Below are 25,958 nucleotides of genomic sequence, written 5' to 3'. Positions count from 1 at the left end.
CTGGTCCATTGCTGGTGGTTGGCCTGGCACGTTGACACACTCTGCCAAGGACAGTGCCTGTCTGTGCCAGCAGCTCTTCAGTTGTCTCAATCTCTGTCTTCTGTCGTCTCTCCTCCTCCTTTCCCTGTAGGGTTCTTTCAGAATACCTTGTCATTGTGATCTGGTTGGGGTAGCAAATAGGAAAACACATAGGGTCAGTCCATTGTTTTCACTTCCATATTAAGTGTCTACACTGTAAGGAAAATATTTTTTAAATCTTTGAGCAGAGATATTGTACTTTAGTTTTTCTGAAAAGACAGGAAAGCCCCAGAAGTCCATAATTGATACTTGGCGTCTTGTGTGATGGGAACATACCCACTGACATACATCATAATTGTAAAAATAGGATTTTATATTGGATCATGTCCAGTGCTGAGAGTGAGCTGAACGTAGAATCACGTTAGTGTAAGAAGCTGAGTTTGCCTAAGCAGTTGTTGGAATGAATGCAGAGCACGCTCAGATGCTCACTCATTTCTTCACAGGTCACATTTAAAAAGTCACTACAATATTCACTGTTGCATATTTCTGAAGAAGTTGTGTATTTTGTAAGCTTTTTTCTAACAGCCAGCGTTTGGCAGAAGAGGCTCCTCAGGTTTTTCTGGGCATATTTGCAGAAAAGAAAGCATCTGTGATCAATAAGAGGAATGCGCGAGGGGAGAGTCGGCTGCATGCGGCTGCCAAGAGGGGGAACGTGTCCCTGGTGAAAGCTCTCATCAACTCTGGAGCAGATGTGAATCTACAAGACTATGCAGGTCTGAGTCCCTTGGGCTTATTGATGTTGTGGTTTTCGTTTTGAGGTCCACTCCCCCAGTTTTGACCTTGACTGGTCTGTGACTGACAGCCCTGCAGTCTTCTACACTGTGTTACTGTTTAGTTGAATAGTAAGAATTCCTCCTTCTGAACAGTCTTAAACACCCATTTGGAAATGGCCATGTGATCTGCAGAACTGAGAGTACTAGTGATTACTAACTCTGCAAGTCTGATTTCAGTCCCTGACTTTGGGGAGAATGCAAAACATTCCCATCTCTCTTCCTCCCTTTTTTGTTTCTTATTTCTATCCAAAACTTCCAAAATTGATCTCAACATTTTGCTTATACCCAGTCATCTTTCCTGGAGAATTCAAGACTGCAGCTCAACCATTGACTTGGTCAAGCGTCATTTTAAAGAGAAATGTGACAGTGCAGATATTTGAATATCAGAGTTAAAACATATGGAAATGATTAGTATTCTGCTCGATCCTGTTGCACTTTGTGTTTTGTAGGCTTTCTGTTCTGTCACTTTTACAAATATTGTATGTGTTGAGATCAATTATGTGTACACTTTAAGATCACAGTTTTTAGTACGGCTTCTTGTCCAGTATTTAGCATACATAGGAATCAATGTAGACATGTATTTCATTAATACACAAAACCCTTAGCAATGAGGACATTCCTGGGATCTTGAGGGGGTGAGAGGCAGCTTGTTTTTGTTGTTGTTGTTGTTGTTGTTGCTCTTGTTAATTTTTTTAACATATATTTTGGTAATCTTTACATTGTTGATTAGGGTAAAAACTTACAAGGGCTAAAGGGAATATTGAGGAAAGGCCCCACCCAGTCTCCCACCCACCCCAGTTCCCGGATGTAGGGCATGCTCTGAGATCCTTGCTCAAGTGGTCCCGGTAGTTCACCAGTTATGCATTGCTGAGGCAGCTTGTTTATTGCTCTTGTTCCATTCTAGGTTGGACACCACTTCATGAGGCATCAAATACAGGGTGCAGTGATGTAATTACTGAGTTGTTAAATGCTGGTGCTCATGTTAATTGTGGAAATATGGATGGAATTCTGCCCTTACACGATGCTGTTGCAAACAATCACTTAAAGGTACAGTGCAAATCAGGTTGGGTTCCTATTAACTTTTGTTAAGAAAATGAGTAAAGAAAATTAGTTGTTTTAGCAAACTAATGTTATTCCTTAAAACGAATGATTTAAAAATGGGCTTAAATTATAAAAGAATGTATTTTATTGCATATGGGAAATTAGAATGTGTTTTAATGATTTTTCATTATCACACTCCCACCTGAGAGCTGCTGGCCCTGGCCTGCTTCAGCATTGGCTTATGTTGACATCTGGGGAGTGGGTGAAAGATTCTATCTTTTCTGCTTTCTCTTTGTAAAAAAATTTATTTTGAATTTCAAATAAATAAATACATCTTTTTTAAAAAAGATTTATTTTTTATTATTTTTTTATTGGAAAGGTGGATATACAGAGAGGAGAGACAGAGAGAAAGATCTTCCATCCGATGATTCACTCCCCAAGTGAGCGCAACGGGCCGATGCTATGCCGATCCAAAGCCAGGAGCCTCTTCCAGGTCTCCCACACGGGTGCAGGGTCCCAAAGCTTTGGGCCGTCCTCGACTGCTTTCCCGGGCCACAGGCAGGGAGCTGGAAGGGAAGCGGGGCTGCCGGGATTAGAACCAGCGCCCATATGGGATCCCGGGCGTGCAAGGCGAGGACCTTAACCACTTGCGCCAGCACACCGGGCCCAAATAAATACATCTTTAAGACTTATTTTTAAATGAATGAAGAGCAAACATTCTGCAGTCCTGATACATCTCCTTTATAATTGTCTAAATTGACATGCTGTTTTAGTCTAATTATAGTGATTAACATATGACTTTTTCCACATTCTCATGAAAGCCACTTTCGCAGGAGGGCAGGAATCCAGGTACTTGAGCCACCGCCTGCTGCTTCCCAGGCCTGGCACTGGCAGGAAGTTTGTCTTGACCACCAGGCTGGGTGCTCACCATAGACTTTTTTCTCTTGCTTTTCTTTTATTTATTTATTTATTTATTTTTACTCCAGATTTCTCTGTGGGTTTGGGGTAAAAGTGAATCACTTGTTTCGTGGAGGGTTGTAGCTTTCTGCTTTGCTCTGTCTTTGATCAGGCTCATGATGAAGGTATCACTAGACAACTCTCGCAGGGTCACAGTAAAGTGATGCTGAATGTCATCTTTGGACCTTAGGACTTTTTAGATTTTAAACCCACCTTTTGGTTTGACAGTTCTTGGAAGAAAACTGCTGTTGTTACTACTTAGCAATATAGACTTAAGGAATAGTTATTAGTTCAGAAAACATTGAAGAAACCACTGACACTCTATAAAATCAAGGTACATATAAATAATTCTTCGACTCTCTCTCATATGTATCTTTTTCTCCCATACAAGTACTAACCAGGCCCGACCCTGCTTAGCTTCCGAGATCAGATGAGATCGGGCGCCTTCAGGGTGGTACAGCCGTAGACATCATATATACCTTTTTCTGTTTCTATAGCTTTAGACCTGGTGATTGTTACTTAGTTTTACAAAAGCATTTTCTTGCTGTTTTCTGCAAAATGTAGTTCCATGAAGGGCTGAGTTCACTGAACTTAGGACATGGGATCAGACTTGAGAACAGCATAGGGTGGGGGCAGGCCTTTGGCCAGTGCTCACAGTGGAAGGCCTGACTTTGACTACTGGCTCTAGCTCCCTGGCTTTGCAGATCATGGGAAGGAGCAGCTGGGTCCCTATCACCAACTTGACAGGCTTGGCTTGAGTTCCTAGCTCTCAACTCCAGCCTGGTCTGGTCCAAGCCATTATGGACATTTGGGGAGCGAATCTGGTGGTAGCTCTATCTATATCTCAAATAATTTTTAAAAATCCCCTTACTTTTAAGAAGCAGTGATGCCAGGACACAAAGGATAATGTCTTCTTTTGATCAAAAGAACCTCTTTGGCCTTTAAGACAGTTAAGTAAACATAAATAAATAAATAAAAGAATATATAGAGTTTTACATATTTAGGATTCTAAGATGGAATAAAACAAAGAATTATTATTATTATTATCTGTACAGGAAAATAAAGGTCAAAATTTCATAGTGGGAAAACTCAACGATTATCCTGGAAAATACCACATAAAGCAAACTAAAACTTTAGTTCTCTCATGTGCTTGAGCTGGGGGTCACCAGTGTCACCTCCACATTTGAGGGGCTTCACACACTTGGGGAAGTTTTGTGAGTTTTTCCTCAGGCCTTCCCATGACCCTTCCAGGTCAGAACCCTGTGGTTGATCTGAGGTTAACAGCTGGGCTGATATGGTACCAGTGGTGCCTCTGCAGGAGCCCCCGGAGCTCCTGCTTGTGGTTCCACCATATGACTTCAATCAGGCTGCGCCTTTCCTGTCTTACTTTGGCATTATATGAAATGTGTTTTGTTTTTTTTACTTCTGCACTATGAGTGAGGCAGTGAAGAGGCCAGCAGTCCCAGCGTGGCCACACACAGATGGATTACATTTTACACGTAGAGACTCTGCTGATTTGAAGACTCTGACTTTCATGATGGAAACTGGGTTAACTTCTGGGAGCTTAGGAAGTAGTAGTTAGATACAGAGGGTTCTCTGTTAAAAAAAAAAAAAATAAGTGCTGAAAGCTAAAGATTAGCCAGAGGAAGTGCACAGAGGAGCCAGGTGTGGGTCCAACATGAGTGGTTTTGGCAAACTCGGATTCTAAAGCTGATTCTGCTGCTTGGGAAAGGAATGTGTGTGTCTGAAATGAAGAATTCAGTCTGGGGCTGTGCTATCCTGCACTGTGGCCACCAGGCACATCTGCCCTGTAACTTTAAAAGCTACAGTCCCTTGGATGCCTCAGCCACACTTCATGTGCCCCCCAGCTAAGTGCAGTGTGTGGTGACTCCTCGGACCAGCCCTGCCTGGAGTAGGTGGTGCAGGTTCCTGTGAAGGACTCATGGTGAACACCCAGGTTTCTAGCTGCACGGAGTTCATGGTGACAGCAGCAGCTGTGGAGATAAGCCAGTGAGTGGGTGTGGCTGGACCACAGGAAGCTCATTCACAGAACCAAGCAGAGGCTGGGATGGGCATGTGGGTTGTGGCTGCTGACCCTTGTTCCCCAAGGGTCAGTTATGTCCTTCACCTAGATAGTGACAGAAACCAAGTGGATTTTGCATTAACTTGCCATATCTTCATTACGTTTGTTTGAAGGAGAAAGGTTCTGTTTGCACAAAGGTGGTGTTTTGGATGACAGTGTAACAACTTTGACTCTGATTTAAAGCCAGTGTCTTTCCTGCCTTTCCTCATGTCCTCTTTAGCTTTGTCTCTGTGGCAGTTGTGGTAGTTCTTCTATCATTGTATCATTTTATTTATAGCTCACTTTTCCTCTTGTGTTCCTATTTCTTTGTCTTGAGATAGGACAACACAGTCGAAAATGTGTCAATATATTATTCTCTCTCTCCCCCACCAAATATTTCAGAAATGAAACAAATATTGATAAAGACATGAAGAAATTGGAACCGTCTTCCATTGCTGATGGAAGCATAAAGTCGTGCACCTGCCAAACAGCTCCTTAAAGTGCCTTGTAGTCTCCTCCTCTGTATAACCGAGGGGGTTCAGAGCACATGTAGGGAGGATGGATGCGAGTGCCCAGAGCGCCATGTTCATCATCCTCAAAAAGAGAAACCATCCCAGCTTTTGATCCATCAGTTAGTGAATGAGCAAATGTGGTATCTTTTAGTGGACTGTTATCAAATTCTAAAACACAAAGTGCTAACCGAGTGATCTAACACTGTTGAACCCTGAAAATGTTACACAAGAGACAAAAAGCACAGAATTGAAATGAAAATGAACATCGTCACAATCCTAGCTGAACATCACACTTTTAATAAATGATGAGAAAAGTACACATTTAGGGTACTGAAGCCTTGGGCAGCATCCTCAGCCATGTTACCTACTTCACATTTAATGAAGAGGCCAACAGCAGCTTCACACATTCCTTTCAAGTGCTCATTGGATACTTGAAAATACAGATCGTATGCTGGACTGTAAAGCTAGTTTGAATCTATGTAAGAGACTTAAAATCATATAAAATATATTCTCTAGCCAAAATGGAATGTAACTACTAATCAGTAACCAAAAATGTCCATAACATTCCCAAATATTTAGAAATTAAACTGTATACTACTAAATAACTCATGGGTATCAACAGCAATCACAGGGAAATTGGGAATATTTGGGAATAAATTAAGAACACAGTACATAAAAATAAATAACTTGAAGCTAAGGCAGTACTTAGATGAAAACTTAAAGTTTGAAACGCTTATGCTACAAAAATTTCAGTGACATCAGATTCCTCCTTAACAAACTCAGAAAAAAAAAAACCATAAAAAGCAAAGAGAACAGAAATCAGTGAAGCACTGAACAGTAGAAAAATTTGACAGACAAAAATTAATCTTTGAAAATATTAAAATTATTAGGCCTCTAGCCATATCTTAATCCAAAACCATATTAAACTATTATTAGCAAAGAGGAAATATCACCATGTGTCATGCAGACCTTCTGAGGTTAATATGGGATTATTATTATAATCTGTGTCTATAAATTGAACAACTTGAATCAGTGATCACAAATTTCTTGACAGAAGCTGCCAAAGCTTACTCAAAAATAAGAAGATAAACTTCTTGATCTGAGAAAGAGCATGGGTGATTCCTTGTGGGCAAAATTTCTTTTTAAAAAATTTTTTTTGAATTCTTTTTTTAATATATATGTATTTTATTAATTACATTGCATTATGTGACACAGTTTCATAGGCTTGTGGGCAAAATTTCATAGATGTCAGAATTCAGAGTTTCATAGATGTCAGAATTCAGGGTTGCCAGGGCGGAAAGATTTGGGGAGGGGACAGACTGCAGAGGCAGGAGGGGTGTTTGGTTATGGAGGGCGGTTTCTAAGTCTTTTTTTTTTTTTTAAATTGTTGTTAACATTGTATTATGTGATACAGTTTTATAGGCACTGGGATTCCCCCCACCCCTCCCACTACCTTCCCTCCATGGTGGATTCCTCCACCTTGCTGCATAACCACAGTTCAAGTTCAGTTGAGATTCCTTCATTGCAAGCATATACCTAGCATAAAGTCCAGCATCTTATTGTCCAGATAAGTTCAGTGGCTTCTTGGGGAGGTTTCTAAGTATTGATGGCAAGGGCAGTTTGGCGTCTGATGGGGATGCCCACTTTCACTGTCTTTCTGTCCTGTTGGTGGTAAGCATGGCTTGCGGACTTTGCACGAGTGATGGTGATAGTGATTACTTCAGTGGCCATTTCCAAGTCTCAGTGGTGCTAGTGACTCCTTCACTGCACTGCTTGGTTTTGCTTTCTCAAACCGCGAAGGGCCTTATTTCTTAGTTACTTATTCTTTGCCAAGCTGCCTGGAGCCCTCTTCCAACTTTACCAGTCAACCTTTCCTGGTTAATTCCTTACCACCTGGCTGTTGTTTTCTCAAACTCTTCCCTGTCAGCGAGTATTATTGGAAACAAACAAACAAACAAACAAACAAACAAACAAAAACCAGCTGCTCAGGGTTCCATTATCTGAGATAAAGTCTTTATGTCTTCAAAACTAGCATATGAAAGGAACCATGTGAATAAAATAAAGGCAATGTATAGAAAGTCCCCATTTTAACACACTGGCAGAATAGGTGTTAGTATGATATAAAGTTTTAAGAGTCTAGAAAAGCTTCTCCTTCCAAAAACAAGTTTGTCTCCCCAAAGAAAGTTGAAGATGAGTATCTGTTGATTAAGACTTAGAAATAGTCTAAAGAACCTCTGTGTTTAAGTAGCTGTGTTAAGTAGCTTTCCTCATCAGTGAGACAGAAACTAGGACAGAAACTTTTCCAGAGTTCTTCAGATGTCTGTTTGCAGGAGATATTCATGCCATTTGATGTCTTGGTAGGTACCACAGTTGGTCTTCTCACCAATCCAAAAAAAAGGCGAGTAGTGGAGGGAGGGAGTGTTAGAGGACTGGGTTGTTGAGAGCCTGCCGCACAATAGGTAACTTACGAAGAGCTCACACTGAGTTCTCACAGGCGATAAAATGCAAGGTTGCTGAGGGATGTAAGTGGTAAACAACAGGTGAACTTGGAACGCTCAACTCTAAAGAAAGGTTGTCTTCCTTATACTGTGCTACAGTGGAAACCAGAAGAGCTAAGGTGCCTTGCTAGTCATTTTCCCTGGCCCATTTGCTTCTAAACTACTGTGCATCTCCATCACTGGATACAAGGAGAAAGGTTTAAAACATGTTACACATAGTATTTTCTCCCTTGTCAACAAAATCCTGAGCCATTGCTTGCTATTTGCAGGTACAATCACTGTTGTTTTAGGTTTTTTTTTTAACTGTTGACTTCTACCATTGTAGTTTGTAATAGTTAATTTTGATGAATTGCAAGCTTGAAATACTCAGAGCAACCTTATTTGTATTAGATGCTTTCTTTTCTCCAAAAGTGTGACAACCTCCTTGACCTCCATTTCCTTTTCTGGTGATTTCTGAGACAGTTTGAGTAGCTTCAAGCTCCTAGGCTGGTTCATAAGCCTCCTTGGCAAATAGTGCGTACTTGAGTATAGTCCAAAAAGGATTTGATTCACCCATGTGTTTGCCAATTCACTGTACAGTTTATAATGTGCCATGTTCCTAAAGCAGCCTCTGCCCCTTTCAGTGTGCACTCAATGGCTCAAGGACATACAGGTGGCTATGTTAAAGAGGACCAGTCCTTCAGCGATTCTGCATTTGAATGCAAACGACTGTATCTGTGCAGCATCTAGACTTGTGTTGTCAAATCTGGTAGCAACTACCAACATGTAGTTATTTAAATGTTTAATTAATTAAATGCTTCATTAATTAAACACTACATAATAATGTTTAGTTAATGAAAATTTACCTCTTTAGTCACATTAGCTGCACTTAAAATGCTTAGTAACCACGTGTGGCTATCTTATTATAGAGAACAGATAGAACATTTCATTGCTATAGAAAGTTCTGCAGACAGAGCTAATCTAGAATTGACCCACCTACCTGTACCTTCCAACTATGCAGTCAGAGCAGCAGCCTGTCACACGTCCTGTATTCACCAGTGGTTCTACTAGGAGTACGGTCACAGCAAATCAGTGGGTCGTTTACATCTGCCATAATGTTTCATAAAAGCATTTGTTAACCAAAGTCTGAAATCCTTTTTTTTTAAAGATTTATGTTTATAGGGCCCGGCGCAGTGGCGCAAGTGGTTAAGGTCCTCGCCTTGCACGCCCGGAATCCCATATGGGCGCCAGTTCTATCCTGGCAGCCCCGCTTCCCTTCCAGCTCCCTGCCTGTGGCCCGGGAAAGCAGTTGAGGACGGCCCAAAGCTTTGGGAACCTGCACCAGCGTGGGAGACCTGGAAGAGGCTCCTGGCTTTGGATCGGCATAACATTGGCCGTTGCGCTCATTTGGGGAGTGAATCATCGGTCGGAAGATCTTCCTCTCTGTCTCTCCTCTCTGTATATCCGCCTTTCCAATAAAAATAAAATAAATCCTTTAAAAAAAAGATTTATGTTTTTACTGGAAATTAGGTCAGATTTACAGAGATAGGGAGAGACAGAAAGATCATCTATTCACTGATTCACTCCCCAAATGACCCCAACAACTAGAGCTGAGCTATTCTGAAGCCAGGAGCCTGGAGCCTGCTGTGGGTCTCCCATATGGGTGCAGGATCCCAAGGACTTGGGCTGTCTTCCACTGCTATACCCCCAGGCCACAAGCAGGAAGCTGGATGGGAAATGAAGGAGCTGGAATACGAACCAGTGCCCACATGGGATCTTGGCACATGCAAGGCAAGGATTTGACTGTTGAACCACCATATTGGGCCTCTGATCTTTTTTCCTGGATAGCTTGTAATGCTTGGTAGTGTTGTGAGGAAATCAGGTGTTTGTAGAAACAGCTCTGAAAGAATATCTTATAGGCTGCTGAGATTCTACTGCAACACGGAGCAGACCCGAATCAGAAACATCAGCAGCAGAAGACAGCTTTAGATGAAGTGCAAGATGAAAGAATGAGAGAGCTGCTGAAAGCGTATGGTGCTGTTGAGTCCGAGAGTAGAAATGAGAGCAATGTAGCAAGCACAGGTATGTGTATCAGCGTTCTTTATGTTCTTCAGAAGTTTACGTGAAGGCCAGACAAAGAGATCCCGAAGTGCCTGCAACAGCACAAGTTAGTGCTGAGGACTCAGCCTGGGTCTCCCGTGTAGGTGACAAGGACCCAGGAGTTAGTGCCGAGGACTCAGCCTGGGTCTCCTGTGTGGGTGACGAGGAACCAGGAGTTAGTGCCGAGGACTCAGCCTGGGTCTCCTGTGTGGGTGACAAGGAACCAGGAGTTAGTGCCAAGGACTCAGCCTGGGTCTCCCGTGTGGGTAAAGGGAACCAGGAGTTAGTGCCAAGGATTCAGCCTGGGTCTCCTGTGTGGGTGACAAGGACCCAGGAGTTAGTGCCAAGGACTCAGCCTGGGTCTCCCGTGTGGGTGACAAGGGCCCAGGAGTTAGGACCGAGGACTGAGCCTGGGTCTCCTACATACCTGAGCCATCACCTACCTCCCAGGGTGTGTCTTAGCATGGATGCTGAAATTGGGAGCAGAGCTGGGACTCTTACACTAGATGTCCACCCCTCATCACGCTTATCTGACAGTAAAGCAATGCTCCTTAGCACTGAGGTCCTAAAACCGTGGCTGTAGTGTATGCTTCCTGTCCTGGTCACCATTCACTTTCTTCTTTCTGAAAGCAAAAACCCCTAGTATTCGATCAAGAAAGAATAAAGCCTGTTTCTGTGATGACCACACTGTTGACCCGCCTTGCCCTGCAAACCAAGGAGAATCCAGGGAAAATCTTCCATTGGTGAGTGAACACATAGTTCTACTGTTGGCCTCTGGCGAGTGTTTCCATTTCAAGGACATGCTGATAAGATGGCTTAGCAGAACAGAGACAGAACCTTTGCCCTGTAGAGTGTAGAGCTGGGCGTCAGTTTGGTTGCTTGGCTATGTCTTTTCCCATAGACACTGCTGTTTGATACAGTCTCCACTCCTTCCCTGTCCTGACCAGGAAAAGACTCCAGTCTACCTGTCCTGGGTCCTGCAGTCAGTAATGACAATTTGCTGTGGAACTCACCATGTAAAAGTAGACTTGTACAACAATAACATCACAAGTGCTCTGTAACATGCATCTTGATGGATAAAATAGCTCTCAGTTTGATAAAGCAGACATGCTTGTTACACAAGATAGCCTTCTCAATAAAATGTCATTTTGAGTAGTACTCTGCTAGTATGAGCAATACAGAAAGATGTTCCTTTATCTGCCTAACCTACGTAGATGCTTCACTTGTGAACACGTTTAATGCTTTAGTTCTTTTTTATAGCCATAAACCTTTCAATGTCAACAAGTTTGGGGGTTTTTGGTTGCTTTGAATATCTAAGTTTTATAGTTTCATTTTGATGCATTCAATAAATGACGGCAGTAGGACTGCTTTGCCAAACTAGTAGGTGATTTTTATGATGTACATTTTCCATATGTGAACATGAAGGCTTGGAGGACCTACACGTGCTGAGAGTCCCTGTGTGTGGAGAACATAGGAGAGGATAGACTGTGTCAGCACAAGGGTCACCATTTATGGAGCGGCCCCTCTGTGCCCAGCCACATGGGTACACACAGATAGAATCCTGCCCACAGGGCATCTGTCCCTTGATGGAACAACACATAAGATACCACACATGCTAATGTGGATTTGTGCAACTCTGAAACCCTGATTTAGCTCAGAGAAGAGAGAAACCAGTATGGATTAGTCAGAAGTTTTGTGTGTAGATGGATTTAACCTGATAGTGATAATAATAAACAACAGTTACTGAGGTCCCCCTTGTGCCAGCATGGTCCCTACGTGGGAAGAGATGGTGTCAGGTTTAACCCAGGCAGACCTTCCAAGCAGCAAACTGTGCAGGCAAAGTCAGGAATCTATGGTTAAGTCTCCTGTGTGTTTTATTTCTGAGGCCGTGTATGAGATTCTAATGCTATAATGCCCAAGTACCAACTTGTTGGACATATGTGAATGTTTGAATATTACATGCCGAGTGGCATATTTTTTCTCCTATGCCTGTAGTTTTAATAGAAGTTAGTAGGGGGGCACAGCACAATGGCTCAGTGGCAAAATTCTCACCTTCTACACACTGGGATCTCATATGGGTGCTGGGTTTTCTCAGCTGTTCCACTTCCCAGCCAGCTTCCTGCTTGTAGCCTGGGAAAGCAATCGAGGACAGCCCAAAGCCTTGGGACCCTACACCTGTATGGGAGACCCAGAAGAAGCTCCTTGCTCTTGACTTCGGATCTGTTTAGCTTTAGCACTGTGGCCACTTGTGTAGTGAACCAGCAGCTGGAAGATACATACATATATATAGATATATAGATATATATAGATATATGTATAGATATATGTATATATATAGATATGTATAGATATATATAGATATATATGTATAGATATATATAGATATATGTATAGATATATGTATAGATATAATATATCTATATATGTATGTATGTATCTCTGTAAATCTGATCTGCCTTTCCAGTAAAATTTTTTTTTAAAATAAGAAATTGTTGAACTTTTATAGCTGCTGCTGTTTTCTTTTTTAAGATTTATTTATTTTTATTGGAAAGGCAGATTTACAGAGAGAAGGACAGGCAGAGAAAGAGGTCTTCCATCTGTTGGTTCACTCCCCAAATGGCTGCAATAGCAGGACTTGAGCCCATCTGAAGCCAGGATCCAAGAGCTTCCTCTGGGTCACCTACATGGGTGCAGGAGCCCAAACTTTGGGCCGTCCTCTGCTGCTTTTTCCAGGCTACAAGCAGGGATCTGGATGGGAAGAGGAGCAGCCAGGACTTAAATCAGTGCCCATAGGGGATATCAGTGCTACAAGGTGGAGGGTTGGCTGGTTGAGCCATCATGCTGGCCTGATTCTGTTGTTAAATTCTGTTTTCCTGCAGATCTACTGCATAAATCTAGACATATTTAAGCCCACTTATTTTTCAGATCTGCAATGTTTATACCATTAATACCATATCAACCTTTAAAAAAATGTTTTGAATGTGTTTTCAGCAGCATATTTTTGACCACTTTACTGTGTGCTTCTCTATGATCAGAGAGCATAGCTGCTTATTGATGAAGTTTCCGGTATTTTATCCAATAGCAACAGACTGTCAGCGCCATTCTACAAGACATCAAGGAGAAACAAGCAATGTTACTGGAGTTTGAAATCAGAAACCGTGACGATGCAGGTAAACAGGTCTGGTCAGCTGAGACACCCGGGATCACACTGGCCTCATCTTAATGCACATGTTGTTTCAAAGCTCATCATGTCTGAGAAAAGGTGGTTTTTGAAAATGTGGAAATATTTACGACATCAGATAAATCACTATTGAAAAGTCAGTGGCACAACACAGAGAATGATGTTGTTGCTGGTCAGGGTGCTTCTGGATTAAGCTGAGGCACCGCCAGGTAAATGCAGAAACAGGCTCAGGTGTAGGCGGGGAGGACAAGCTGGAGTCTGCTGCCGTTTGTCTCCTCAGCTTGGTGAGTCAGAAATAGAAGTGGAGTGTGTGTACAGGGGGGACAGAAAATCCTGCTGCTTCTCAGGTGCACGGCATGTCCGCGTGACTGTCCTCTTGGGATGCAGAATAGCAAGCTGGACGTTGATCCCGATGTCATAATCTCAAATCTTAGCTGCATGTCCACAAGCGCTGTGAGACTGTTTTCTGTTATATTCAGATCTCAGCTTCGTGAGTGATTCAGAGTGGCTTTCAGTCATAACTCAGTGTCTCCATGGTCTTGAAGAAGTGTTTCCTTTTGGCGCCAGGGTTCCAAGGCTTTGGGCCGTCCTCCGCTGCTATATTTCCAGGCCACAAGCAGGGAGCTGAATGGGAAGCAGGGCCGCCAGGACTGCAACCAGCACCCAGTACATGCAAGGGGAGGACTTCAGCCACTAGGCTACTGCGCTGGGCCTGAGAATACATCTTTAATTATTTGTAGGGCAGGCTTGGAAGAAGCATATTCTTTTAACTTTTCTTTACTTTGGAAGAATTTTATTTTATTTTCAAAGACAAAGGAAAACTTTGCTGAGTGTGTTATTCTGGGCTCACAATTTTTTGCTTTTAGAATCTGGAATATGTTCCTCCATTCTCTTTTGGCCTGTAGTTTCCTGTGAGATATCTCCTGTGAATTTAATTAGCATTTTTTTATAGTCAGTTGATTTTTTTCACTTGCACATTTAAGGGTCTTTTGTTTATGTTTGATTAAAGAGAGCTTCAATATCATGTGTCATGGTGAAGATGGCTTTTGGTCAACCTTGTTGGGAGTTTTGTGCCCCTCCTTGATGTTGCTTCCCAATTCTTTCTTCAGATTAGGGAAATTTTCCCTTATTATTTCATTGAATACACCCTTAATCCCAGCTTATCTTTCTGCGCCTTCTGGGATTCCCATAACTCTTATATTTGATAGTGTCTTTAAATTCTTGAATACTTTTTTTTAGCTTGACCCAACTCTGCTTCCAGCTTTTTGTTTGTTTCCTCTTGGTGACAGGAAATATCTTCCAATTCTGAGATTCTTTCTTCTGTCTCTTCTGTGCTGGATCCTAGCCCAGTCTGGCACACCCCAGACCCAGTCCACACCCATGCTAAGGGTGCCGCAGCCATGTCTAGCCCAGATGACTGCCACCATTCCAGCTCTCTTGCTCACCAGTGAGAACTGCAGCCCAGCCTGGGCAGCTCCTTGGCTCCCTGACCAGGCTTTCTCCCATCCACAGAGCTTACGTGTGCTAGCGGATGCTCCGACCCAGTCTGGCATGGTCTAAGCCCCTTCTTGGCCTTTGCCATTTGATGACTGCCTTTTATTTCTAATGTGTGATAGTTTGTATTTAAATATACAAAATTTCAAATTCTGTATCATAAAAATATAAGCCTTTTTCTCTTGTTGTTTTGACTGCTGTACTTCTTAAACCCCCAGATTTCTAAATTTTTGTTCTCTGGTAACTGACACGTTGGTTAGCCATGATTTGTGAATTTTTTTTTTATGTGTTTCATTGCTTTTTAAGGAGGAAGAGGAAGAGCTGTGGGATCTGGTATTCTTGGCTGGCCCTGCTGCTCTCCGGCAGGTGCCTAAGTTCTGTTCTTGTGAGCCCTTTTCTGAGACTCCTCTGAGCTGTCTGAGGTGGGGCCCTTTAGACCAGAGCCTTCTCACTGGCCCCTTCCGATCCCCACCTTCTCTGTCTATACCTCAGCTGGTGCTCCCAGCGTCTCCATCTATACAATCAACTTCAGCAGAAGCCCTCACAGAAAAGACACATGGCAGCTTTGCACTCAGTCTTTGGGACTCCTGCAACCCTGTTGGGAGGGGGAATCACATCTGCTGCATTAGCAGTAGCCTTTTCTTACCCTGCTGTACAAGTGTGCAAACACCTTATTCTTCCTGGTCCTGAGCAAATACTCACGGTGCATTTTCTCTGTGAAGTGCAGTTGTGTCCTCTGAATAATCCCAGTCACCCGTCAGAGTCTGGCTGTGTCCACCCCCTCCCCTCTGCTGTGTTTGCTGTGCTCCCTGTGCAGTCCTTGAGGAGCTGTTGTCCTTTCAGTCCAGCTCCATGCTGACAAAGCTGGGGACACAGCACCCAATGGCTCATGTATTTGGACCCTTGATACCCGTGTGAGAGACCCAGGTGGAGTTCTAGTCTCCTGGCTTTGGCCTGGCCCAGCTTTGACTGTTGCTGTTTGGGGAAAGGAACCAATAAATGGAAGATCAATCACTTTCTCTCTCTCACTCTGCCTTTCTTTTCTTTCTTTTTTTTAAAGATTTATTTTTATTGAAAAGGCAGATATACAGAGAGGAGAGACAGAGAGAAAGATCTTCCGTCCGAGCCTCTTCAGGGTCTCCCACGCGGGTGGGAGTGTGGGGTCCCAAAGCTTTGGGCCGTCCTCAACTGCCACAGGCAGGGAGCTGGAAGGGAAGCAGGGCCGCCGGGATTAGAACCGGCGCCCATATGGGATCCCGGGCATGCAAGGTGAGAACTTTAACCACTGCGCCATCGTGCCGGGCCCTCACTTTCCCTTTCAAACGAGCTGTTTTACAAATTTCAAAAAAAAAAAAAAAGAAATCTATAGAATATTTTAGGTTACTATATGAGGTTGTCTTTACTTGCAGTTTAAAATTCAATTAGAAAACCCAGCAAGACAGGGCTCAAAAGTTATTTAAAAGTGTTTATAAACAGATTCAACTTCTGTAATACATACATATCCGAATTCTTCTAGCCCTTTGTGGTGTGGCCTGTGCCCAGCTGGGGTGCAATAAGACAAGCTCTGGCCGCTGTTTTTGTCATTTTACATCGTTGCTCATATTTGTCTAAGGAGGCTCTTCAATCATTCAGTCACGTCACGCTGAGATTTTTTCACATTATGTAGAAAAATGCTCACTGGTCAAAAAAATTAGGAAGACCCTTAACAAAAGCCAAAATGAAACAAAAAAATATGTTGCTTAGAAGTAAGATTTAGTTGTTTTTTTTTTTTAAACTAGGTATAATACCTGGCAGTTCTATACTTAGATATCCAGTTTGAGGCATAAACCACATGGTATATAAATCCTGTGCACTTGTGATAGGCAAAATCAGCCTTATTTGGGAAGCAAAGAGAGAAAATAGGAAAACTTAATTATTGCAGTAGTCAATTTATATGCTAAGTAACTTTATCAAACGGGATTATCGGAGCATTGCTTTCTTTTTTTTAATTTTTTAAAAAAATATTTATTTTATTGGAAAGGCAGATGTACAGAGAGGAGAGATAGAGAGGAAGATCTTCCATCTGATGATTCACTCCCCAAGTGGCCACAACAGCCTGTGCTGTGCTGATCCGAAGCCAGGAGCCAGGAACTTCTTTCCAGGTCTCCCACGTGGGTGCAGGGTCCCAAGGCTTTGGGCCGTCCTCGACTGCTTTCCCAGCCCACAAGCAGGGAACTGGATGGGAAGTGGAACTGCTGGGACTAGAACTGGTGCCCATATGGGATTCTGGCGTTTTTAAGGCGAGGACCTTAACCATTACACTATCGCACCAGGCCCAGAGCATTGCTTTCAAAGGACAAGAACTGATAGCATGAGTCTAATGCTTAAGGATGTAAGAGGTGCTGTTACACAGTCCCAAGTCTTTAAACCAGTAGATTCAGTAATCTACAGCCAAGAACACACAAACATACACAGTGTTAATACCTGTGTTAACAGCAGCCTCCCTGTGGAATAAACAGGAGGAGGCACGCTTTTCATCTCTGCAAACCCTCTTGTTTGAAAAACATTTGGTGAATACAGAAGCTGCCCCAGAGTCCCATGCTTTATCCAGGTATGCCAAGCTTTGTCATGGGGGTGGCTGTCTCTAGGTACAGTGTATAGTGTTGGTTCCTATATATCTCAGAACATCCCCACTGAGTAACATAACTATTCAAGTCTTAATGGAAATTGATTTTTTTTTTAATTTAAGGAGCATAATAAGAGAGTTGGGGAGAGCTTCCATCTGTTGATTTTTTCCCCCACATGCCCTCCAAGGATGGGGCTAACTCTGGAGCAGGAACTCATGCCATCTGGCCCAGGAGGGTGGCAGGAACCCAGCCGCTTGGGCCATCGCTTCTGCCTTCCAGGGTCTGCCTTGTCAGGGGCTGAATCCTGGCATCCAGCCCAAGTCCCCAGTGTGGAGCAGGGTGTGCTGACCACTGGGCCAGATGCTCAGCCCTTGGAGTCCTGGGGAGGTGACCAGGGAGTGATGGTTTAAAAAAAGTAACAGTAGGGCTGACCGTGAGTGACCAACTGAAATGAACTTTTTATCTCTGGGTGTCTAGAACAATACATCGAGAAGATGCTGGAGATCAAAGAGGTTATGGATAATGTGCTTGCAAAACAGAAAGCAGAAAGAGATGATCTTGCTAAAAAATACAGGTGAGTGAAAAAATGGAAGTGCTTTGTCATTTCTGGAATTCATGTATTTGATTTTATGAGGTTGTCTGATCTCCACAGGGAATTACACTTGCCTGAAGGTGGCAAAGGTCTTTCCTTAGCACACATTGGTTTTCCGCATTGCAGTTTTTCCCCACAAAAAGTGCCACAGCTGCTTTCCTTCCAAACAGTTGACTTGACTGAGAGAAGGAATCTTGCATTTGGTTTGCTTCCTGGACTGGTGCCTGCTGAAGCCAGGAATCCAGAACCCCAGCTTGGCCTCCTGTGTTGCTGACAGGGGCCCAAGGGCTGGAACTGTCCTTTCAAGTGCTTTGACAAAGAGCTGGTTAGGAAGCAAAGCAGCCAGGATGCGTTGTAGGTGGCAGCTTAGCTTACTGTGATATAGCGCCAAGTAATAATCCTTCAATACCTAATTATATTCGGTTTTTGTTTGTTTGTTTGTTTTGTTGGTTGATTGACCTACTGTGTGATCCTCACTTTGCCTCTCTTGCCAGTGAATCATTCTCCCTGTCTTGCCTCCTGTTGGTGCCGGTGAGAGTTTATGTGCTGTAAAAGGTGGCTGACTACAGCTGCGGTCTCCTACAGAGCCCTGTGGCTCACAGCACACCTGGAGTTTCAGAAAGGGACTGATCTTGGTGTGAGCACTTTAGCGAGAGCACTTTTTAAATTTATTTAGTTTTTTAAAGATTGATTTATTTACTTTTATTACAAAGGCAGATATACAGAGTGAAGGAGATGTAGAGAGAAAGACCTTCTGTGTGCTGGTTCACTCTCCAAGTGGCTACAACACTGAGCTGATCCAAAGCCAGTAGCTTCTTCTGGGCCTGCCATGCAGGTACAGGGTACCAAGGCTTTGGGCTGTTCTCAACTGTTTTTTCAGGCCACAGGCAGGGAGCTGGAGGGAAGTGAAGCAGCCAGGAAATGTACTGGTACCCATATGGGCTCCCAGCACTTGCAAGGGGAGGATTTAGCCACTGAGCCATCATGCTGGGCCCAAGAGATTTCTAAAAGCTAAAATACAAATGTACCCATTCCATTAGCCCTTAGAGTAATGATAACATTATGCATTCTTTGAAAAATACTCCACACATGCAAAAACAGTAAAACACACCATTAAATATGTTGTAAAAACATGTTTAACTTCACAGATGCTCCTGAAGTGGTCTTTATGATCTGAGGTTTCATGAAAAAGCAATAGGAAATGCACTTCACTTTCCTATCAAAGTTTAGAGCTGTTGATATCAAATTCCAAGCAGAGTAAGCATTAACAAGAGTATATATAAGTGGGAAAATCAGCAAACAACTGGCAGCACAAAATGAAAGTTGGATGGTTCAGAAAGAAACAACTATGTACTATTGTGTTGGGACCCTGCACCCATGTGGGAGACCCTGAGGAGGCTCCTGGCTCCTGATTTTAGATTAGCTCAGCTCTGGCCATTGTAGCCACTTGGGAGTGAACCAGTGTTTGGAAGATCTTTCTCCCTGTCTCTGCTTCTCTCTGTAAATTTGCTTTCCCAATAGGAATTATTTTAAAAAATATTTTAAAACATTCTCAGCATTAATTTCTGAAACAGTGAATATTGATAGATACAGTCGGCACGAAGGAAAGCTACTTGTTGAGTTTCTTGGTAATTCTTGAGCATAAGTAGGTCCTGAGGCCCAGGAAGTCTTGATTTCCCAGTGTCATAGCCCAAAGATGGTACTGTCTCCTGTTTCCTGCTGTATCTTAAAGAGCCTGGGGCATGTGTCTGACATCAGGACACGGCTGGTGTGGGCAGTCGCCAGGACACCACTGGTGTGGGCAGTCACCAGGATGTGGCTGCCGTAGGCAGTCGCCAGGACGCGGCTGCTGTGGGCAGTCGCCAGGACACCACGTGTCTCAGTGCAGGCTTCAAGTGCAACTACAGGAATCATTTGGGGAAGGGACTGAAGGAGTTTACTCCCATTTTGCCTTCCAGATTCCTCAGTTTAACTTTCCCACTGAAGCAGGATACTGTCCTCCTGATCACAGACTGGTAGAGATCTACATAAATGACCTTTTTTCTCATGGCTGACAAATAATGACCTCAAAATAAATCCAAGCAGATGCATTGTCAAAGCCTAAGATTGGCAAAGGCCTCCTTATATACAGGACTCTGCCCCTCCCGTGCGGGGCCCCGCCCTTTTATGCATGACTCTGCCTCTTTGTGCAGGACTCCGCGCCTCGTGTATGGGTTCCGCCCCCTTTCAAAGGGGACGTCCTGTGTAGCTAGCACCCTTGGTGTCCTCAAAGCCACTTACAATTGAAACAGAATCAGACACCTAAATGACCTCTAAAAACAGAATCCACTGCTTATGTGTTTGTCCTTTTTTCTCTTGCTTCCTGTAGGGTATCCATAGAGTCATTTAAGCAGGGAGTTCTGAGAGAACAGCTGACCAACTTGGCCACGAGACAGAAGGACCTCTTAGCTGTGGCCAAAAAACAGAAGGAAATAAGCCTGAAAATTCAAAACTGTAAGAACAGTGCCTTGCTGCCTGGTTTTGCTGTAAGGAAACCGACCTCAAAAATCTCCAGTGAGGGGGATCTCCAGCAGCTTACCAGTCTGGAAAATTCTGTGTGGCCCCAGTCAGCTGCCCCCTGTCCTGATACCCTTGAAACTTGGAGTGACAGCCAGAACACCAGTTTGTGTGCAGAGGTGGAGGTGATGAGCAGAGAAAACGTATTTGAAAACAAGGCAAATGCTGAGCAGTTTTCCAGTGACCGAGTTTTGGATGGGTTAGCGAAGTCCAGATATCCTGACAGCACTGAGAAGACTAAGCCATCGTCCCAACCTGCTGCTACTGCAGATGTGGAATCTTCACACAGAGAGAACAATTCCACAGAGACTGCAGCTGATGGGCGTGGACGCTGCAGGCCTTCTGCAGAACCCACAGATGTCTGTCTGCTCACTGCCACATCAGGTGAAGACCTTTCTGTTGACAGTCTGCAGCAACAAAACAGGAAAGTTGCCTCCCAGCAGCACCCTAGAATGGTCCCCAAGTACCCTGTGCACCAGGGTGCTGTCCTCTCAGGCAGCCATGCTGTGCACCCAGTAGGTCCATCTGGTAAACCACCACTTGCAACTCCACATAGCCATGCCTCCTCTTCTGGAGCTGGTCAACAGGAAGTCGTCAGAAAGCCATTCCATCACAGCACAACTCCCAAAAAGAAATGTATGCAGATAAAAGACCTGATGTCTCTAGGAAGGATTCATCCAGGGGTTAACATTCTGGAATTCAAAACACAGGTATCATGTTAATTATTTTTTTCTCAAGGTCATGTGATTGTGGTAGTGGGTCCATGTTGCCTCGTGCAGTATGGGCCTCTGGCTCTGAGGAGGGAGATGGAGTGTGGCTCTGACTGGGGAGATAAGGGACTGGGCTTTCTGGATGGAGGGTCACATTGACTGTGTTCCTGACAAGTGAAATGGTGCTTTTGTAATTGCCTGATACATCTCACCTCATGCTAGAATTAGTCCTGTAGCAACAAGAAGAATGTGAGAGCAATGTAGAAATAATACATTGTGCTGGCTTCCATTCCAGGGACTTGGAAGTGACTAGTATGCTGTGGAAGCATCCAAAAGAGTGGCTTGGAGTTTGGGTAAATGTGCCTTGTGGTGCATGCATGACAATATTGGAGAAAGAGTGTCTGCTAGGTACCCCTACAAAGGAAGTACCCTCTCCTGTCTCCTCACATTCACATTTACAAAGAGGAATTTAGAATGGTAGGACTCCCGAGTCCCTGCTTGCTTCCTTGTTTATGGACCAAGCCAACAGAAACCCAGACTGTGTGCAATTTAATTGGAATGACCTTTCTCCAGCTCTTCCCCTTTCTGGATACTCAGGTACTTCCTGTTTAGAGCTCCAGCATGGAATGGTATGACCCACTTAGTAGCTTAATCTCAAGTCCCACAATGTTGCTATTTCTTGCCTGTCAACCAGTGTGTTGGTGGTAAGTAGTACTCACCTCAGACTATTAAGTATAAGCTATTATGAATATTGATGTGTGAGTCTTGGTATTGCACAGACTTTGATTTAAAATAAATACCTAGAAATGGAGCATCTGTATTATTTAACTTTTTAACAAGTTTCCAATGTTTTTATTTTTATTGGAAAGACAGATTTACAGAGAGAAGGAGAGACAGAGAGAAAGATTTTCCATCTGCTGTTTCACTCCCTAAGTGGCTGCATGGCTGGAGCTGAGCGATCTGAAGCCAAGAGCCAGGAGCCTGCTCCAAGTCTCCCATGCAAGTACAGGGTCCTAAGGCTTTGGGCCATCATTGACTGCTTTCCCAGGCCACAAGCAGGGAGCTGGAAGGGAAAGAGAAGCAGCTGGGACATGAACCAGTATACATATGGGATCCCAGTATTTGCAAGGCGAGGATTTAGCCACTGAGACATTGCGCCAGACCTATGAATAGTTCTTTAGTTTCAGCCGTAGTAGCATCTTGTGTAGATGGGTGTGTGATTACACATTTGTATAGTACTTTATTGCTATGGCTTTGTTAAAGATTTATTTATTATTTTTATTGGAAAGTCAGATAACAGAAAGGAGGAGAAACAGAGTGGAAGATATTCCATCCACTAATTCCTCCCCAAATGGCTACAGTGGCTGGAACTGAGCCATTCCAAAGCCAAGAGCCAGGAGCTTCTTCTGGGTCTCCCACATAGGTGCAGGGTCCCAAGGCTTTGTGCCATCCTCAACTGCTTTCTTGGGCCACAAGCAGGGAGCTGGGTGGGAAGTGGAGTGGCCGGGATTAGAACTGGTGCCCATATGGGATCCTGGCACATGCAAGGACTTTGGCTGCTAGGCTACTGCACTGGGCCCAGAAAGAGAATCTTAGTAAATCTTTTTTTCCTCTGCACTTCCCTTATTGTTTTCTTTTACATTATGTGAATATTTTTTGCAGTGTCATGTTTAGCTTCTTCTTCAAGCTATGTCTGCATCACCTGCTCTAGGGCTTAATATGCATCTTCACTTGACTGAAGCAGCTCAGTAGTTAACACTGTATTAACTTTGAATAGGTACAGAAATGTGGGCCCTTACAATCGTACTCCATCTGTGCCTCTTTTATTACCTTATGTGATATAGAAATACTAGAAAATCATGTAGATGTTGTTACAATTATTTACAGAGTTTTGTGACTTGTAAACAATCTAATCAAAAAGAGCAAGCCTGTAGGCAGCAGCCATCAACCGGGTCCTGCCTCAGCGTGCTGAGTGGGAAGGTCGGAGCAGTTTGGGTGCAAGCCCTGCTGACTCCCTTTTTAACCTGTTTTATGGGTTTTGTCAAGTAGGTGCTTCCTTGCTGCACACCCTTAGAGCCATGGCTGGGGACTCGGCATTGTGTGTTGGAAGTGTGGCCTGTGCAGGTACTGCCTGACTTAACACTGTGTCCCATCTTGATACACATGCCTTGAGTACAGTGGCCTCTCCCAGTGAGGCCTACCCCACAGGAATTCCGGGGCCTGGGTCAGCCTGTAAATCTCAGAGAACTCACTCAGGTCCTCACTGAGTGGGTGAGGAGAGGGCCGGCCTGTTCCATCCACCTGGGGAAAGTCGTATTTCAAAGTGGAGCTTCCATGAGTACATGTTGCTTTCAGGCCAGAAGTCAGTCCTGGAAAATTCCCATTTAATGTTAGTTCTGAGGTAGTTGGGTTTAAATCCATCATATGGCATTTTCTATTTCTTTATTCCTTGTTTCCTTTTGAGTTTTTTGCTATTGTATCTCCTTTGTTGCTTTACTAACTATAATTCTTTTTGTTATTTTCATTGTACTTCTAACATTTGTAATATGTTTTACTTATCAGCCTACCTTTAATATTACATACACCACATCACACATATTGTACAAGTATCAAAGTAATGTTTCCATATATCTTCTATTTTCACTCCAAGTAATAAGCATCGCGTATGTTGCTGTTGTCGTTTGAGTGATTTTAAAGGACAGAATGGACAACCAGGCGGACTTTTTGCCGTGTGCTTTCTTGTGCGAGTGCTCGATTGCCTTCTGCAAATCCCATTGCTGACTCCCACCTGGGACCTCTGACACTTCTGGGGTGGCTGCTGGTTAGAACCCTTAGGCTTCTTCAAGTCTCAGAAAGCTTATTTCATCTTTGTATTCAAAAGGACTGTTTATTTTCTTCAAAAGATGGAGAGAGAGAGAAGAAGAGAGATGGATCTTCCATCAGTGAGTTCTCTTCTCGGAGCCAGGAGCTCCATTTGGGTCTCACCCATGGGGGTCAGGAGTCAGGCTCTCCATTTTTGTTTTTGTTTTTGTTTGTTTTGTTTTGTTTTGTTTTGTTTTGTTTGCCTAGTAGAGCCCTAGGTTGGCAGGTTTTTTTGTTTGTTTGTTTGTTTGTTTGTTTTTTGAGGACCTTGGAGATGGTGCTATGCTGTGTTTCTGGTGTTTCCAGGCAGAAATCTAACATTGTTGACTTTTGCTCCTTGCCAAAAGCAAGAACTTTTCCCTCCTCTGGCTGCTTTTCAAGTTTTTCTCTTTATTGTTGGTCTTAAGCAGTTGTTTTTTCATTTGAAAGGCAAAGTTACAGAGAAAAAGAGGTAGAGAGATCTTCCATCTGCTGTTTCACTCCCCAGTGTCCACAATATCTAGGACTGAGCCAAGCTGAAGCCAGGAGCTAGGAGCTTCTACTGGGTCTCCCACATGTGTACTGGGGTCGTGTTCTGTATTCCCCAAGCACACTTACAGGAAGTTGAATCATAAGTAGAGCTGTTGTGGAGTGTGAGAAAGAGCAATCATGCCAGGCAGAAGTGTAGGTTTTTAAAGATTTATTTTTATTATTTTTTTATTGGAAAGGCGGATATACAGAGAGGAAGATCTTCCGTCCGATGATTCACTCCCCAAGTGAGCACAACGGGCCGATACTATGCCGATCCGAAGCCAGGAGACTCTTCCGGGTCTCCCACGCTGGTGCAGGTTCCCAAAGCTTTGGGCCGTCCTCGACTGCTTTCCCAGGCCACAGGCAGGGAGCTGGAAGGGAAGCAGGGCTGCCAGGATTAGAACCGGCGCCCATATGGGATTCCGGGCGTGCAAGGCGAGGACCTTTAACCACTTGCGCCACTGCGCCGGGCCCAGAAGTGTAGGTTTTTAAGAAGAGTATTAACTAATATTGGCAACAGCATCTCCTGATATGCTTCTGAAGGCACTGTCCCATGTGGCCGAAGTCAGGGGTTTTTAAGCCCTCACACTCCAATTGACTTGAGTGGTATGGCTGTACAAAGCATTCAGTTAACTCAAATGGTGCATGGGAGCAGGCAAGAAGGGCAAGGACCAGAACAGAGCCTGTAGAGCCCAAAGTGTAACCCAGTAAGCCTTGGCTGTGGAGTACCACCACAAGCATCTGGAACTCAAACCCGTGCCCACGGGTGATGCTCCCATTGCAGGTGGCTGTTTGCCTGTATGTCACAAGGCCAGGCCCAGCTCTTTTGACTATAATGAATACTGAAGTGATTTTCCTTTTTTTTTTTTCGTGTTTCTTATGCTGAGAGTTGCTGACCTTCTGGGAGTTTTAGGTTTTCATTTTCTCAAGTTTGGGAAAATTTTAACATTCATTTTTTCCCAATACTTTCCTTTCTACTCCTTCTGTTTTGAACTGCAGTGACACCCATACTATGCTGTTTGGAGATAATTCCAGAACTCATTGATGCTCTGTTCATTTAAAAAATTTGTATGTATGTTTCATTTCTACATGCTATACCTTTATATTAACTAATCCTTTTGTTTGTAATGTTTATCTTGTCATTAATCCCTTTCAGTGTATTCTGCTGTTCTTCATCTTATACATTATAATCTTCATCTCTGGAAATTTGAGTCTTTTTTGTATCTTCCACAAATTTTTTTTTCAAAGTCAAACTTACTGGACAGAAGGATGGATAGATAGATAGATAAGTAGGTAGATAGATAGATCGATCGATCAGGAGAACAAACTTATACCTGCTGGTTTATTCCTCAGATGGATGTAGTAGCTCGAACTAGGCCAGACTGAAGCCCAACGTGTGGCATTCCCTCAGGCGCTGCCAGGTGCGTGCAGGGGCTGGAGCCCCTGG

At 43.6% G+C, this 25,958-nt stretch overlaps 1 protein-coding gene across 1 annotated transcript in view; it reads left to right on the top strand.

The window, feature by feature from the left end:
* ANKRD31 (ankyrin repeat domain 31) overlaps positions 1 to 25,958 on the top strand; it is a 92,402-nt gene that overhangs the window by 50,349 nt on the left and 16,095 nt on the right. Inside the window, 7 exon segments of the mRNA XM_040985851.1 lie at positions 654 to 791; positions 1,756 to 1,898; positions 9,820 to 9,982; positions 10,631 to 10,743; positions 13,083 to 13,170; positions 17,759 to 17,855; positions 20,242 to 21,139. Coding sequence (XP_040841785.1) covers positions 654 to 791; positions 1,756 to 1,898; positions 9,820 to 9,982; positions 10,631 to 10,743; positions 13,083 to 13,170; positions 17,759 to 17,855; positions 20,242 to 21,139 — 1,640 coding nt within the window.

The sequence above is a fragment of the Ochotona curzoniae genome, unplaced genomic scaffold (genome assembly GCF_017591425.1).
Source record: "Ochotona curzoniae isolate NIBS_2020 unplaced genomic scaffold, NIBS_Ocur_1.0 contig_4501, whole genome shotgun sequence".
Classification (NCBI taxonomy): Eukaryota; Metazoa; Chordata; class Mammalia; order Lagomorpha; family Ochotonidae; genus Ochotona; species Ochotona curzoniae.
The sequence above is the reverse complement of the archived record's forward strand: the minus strand, read 5'-3'. Positions and strand labels throughout refer to the sequence as shown.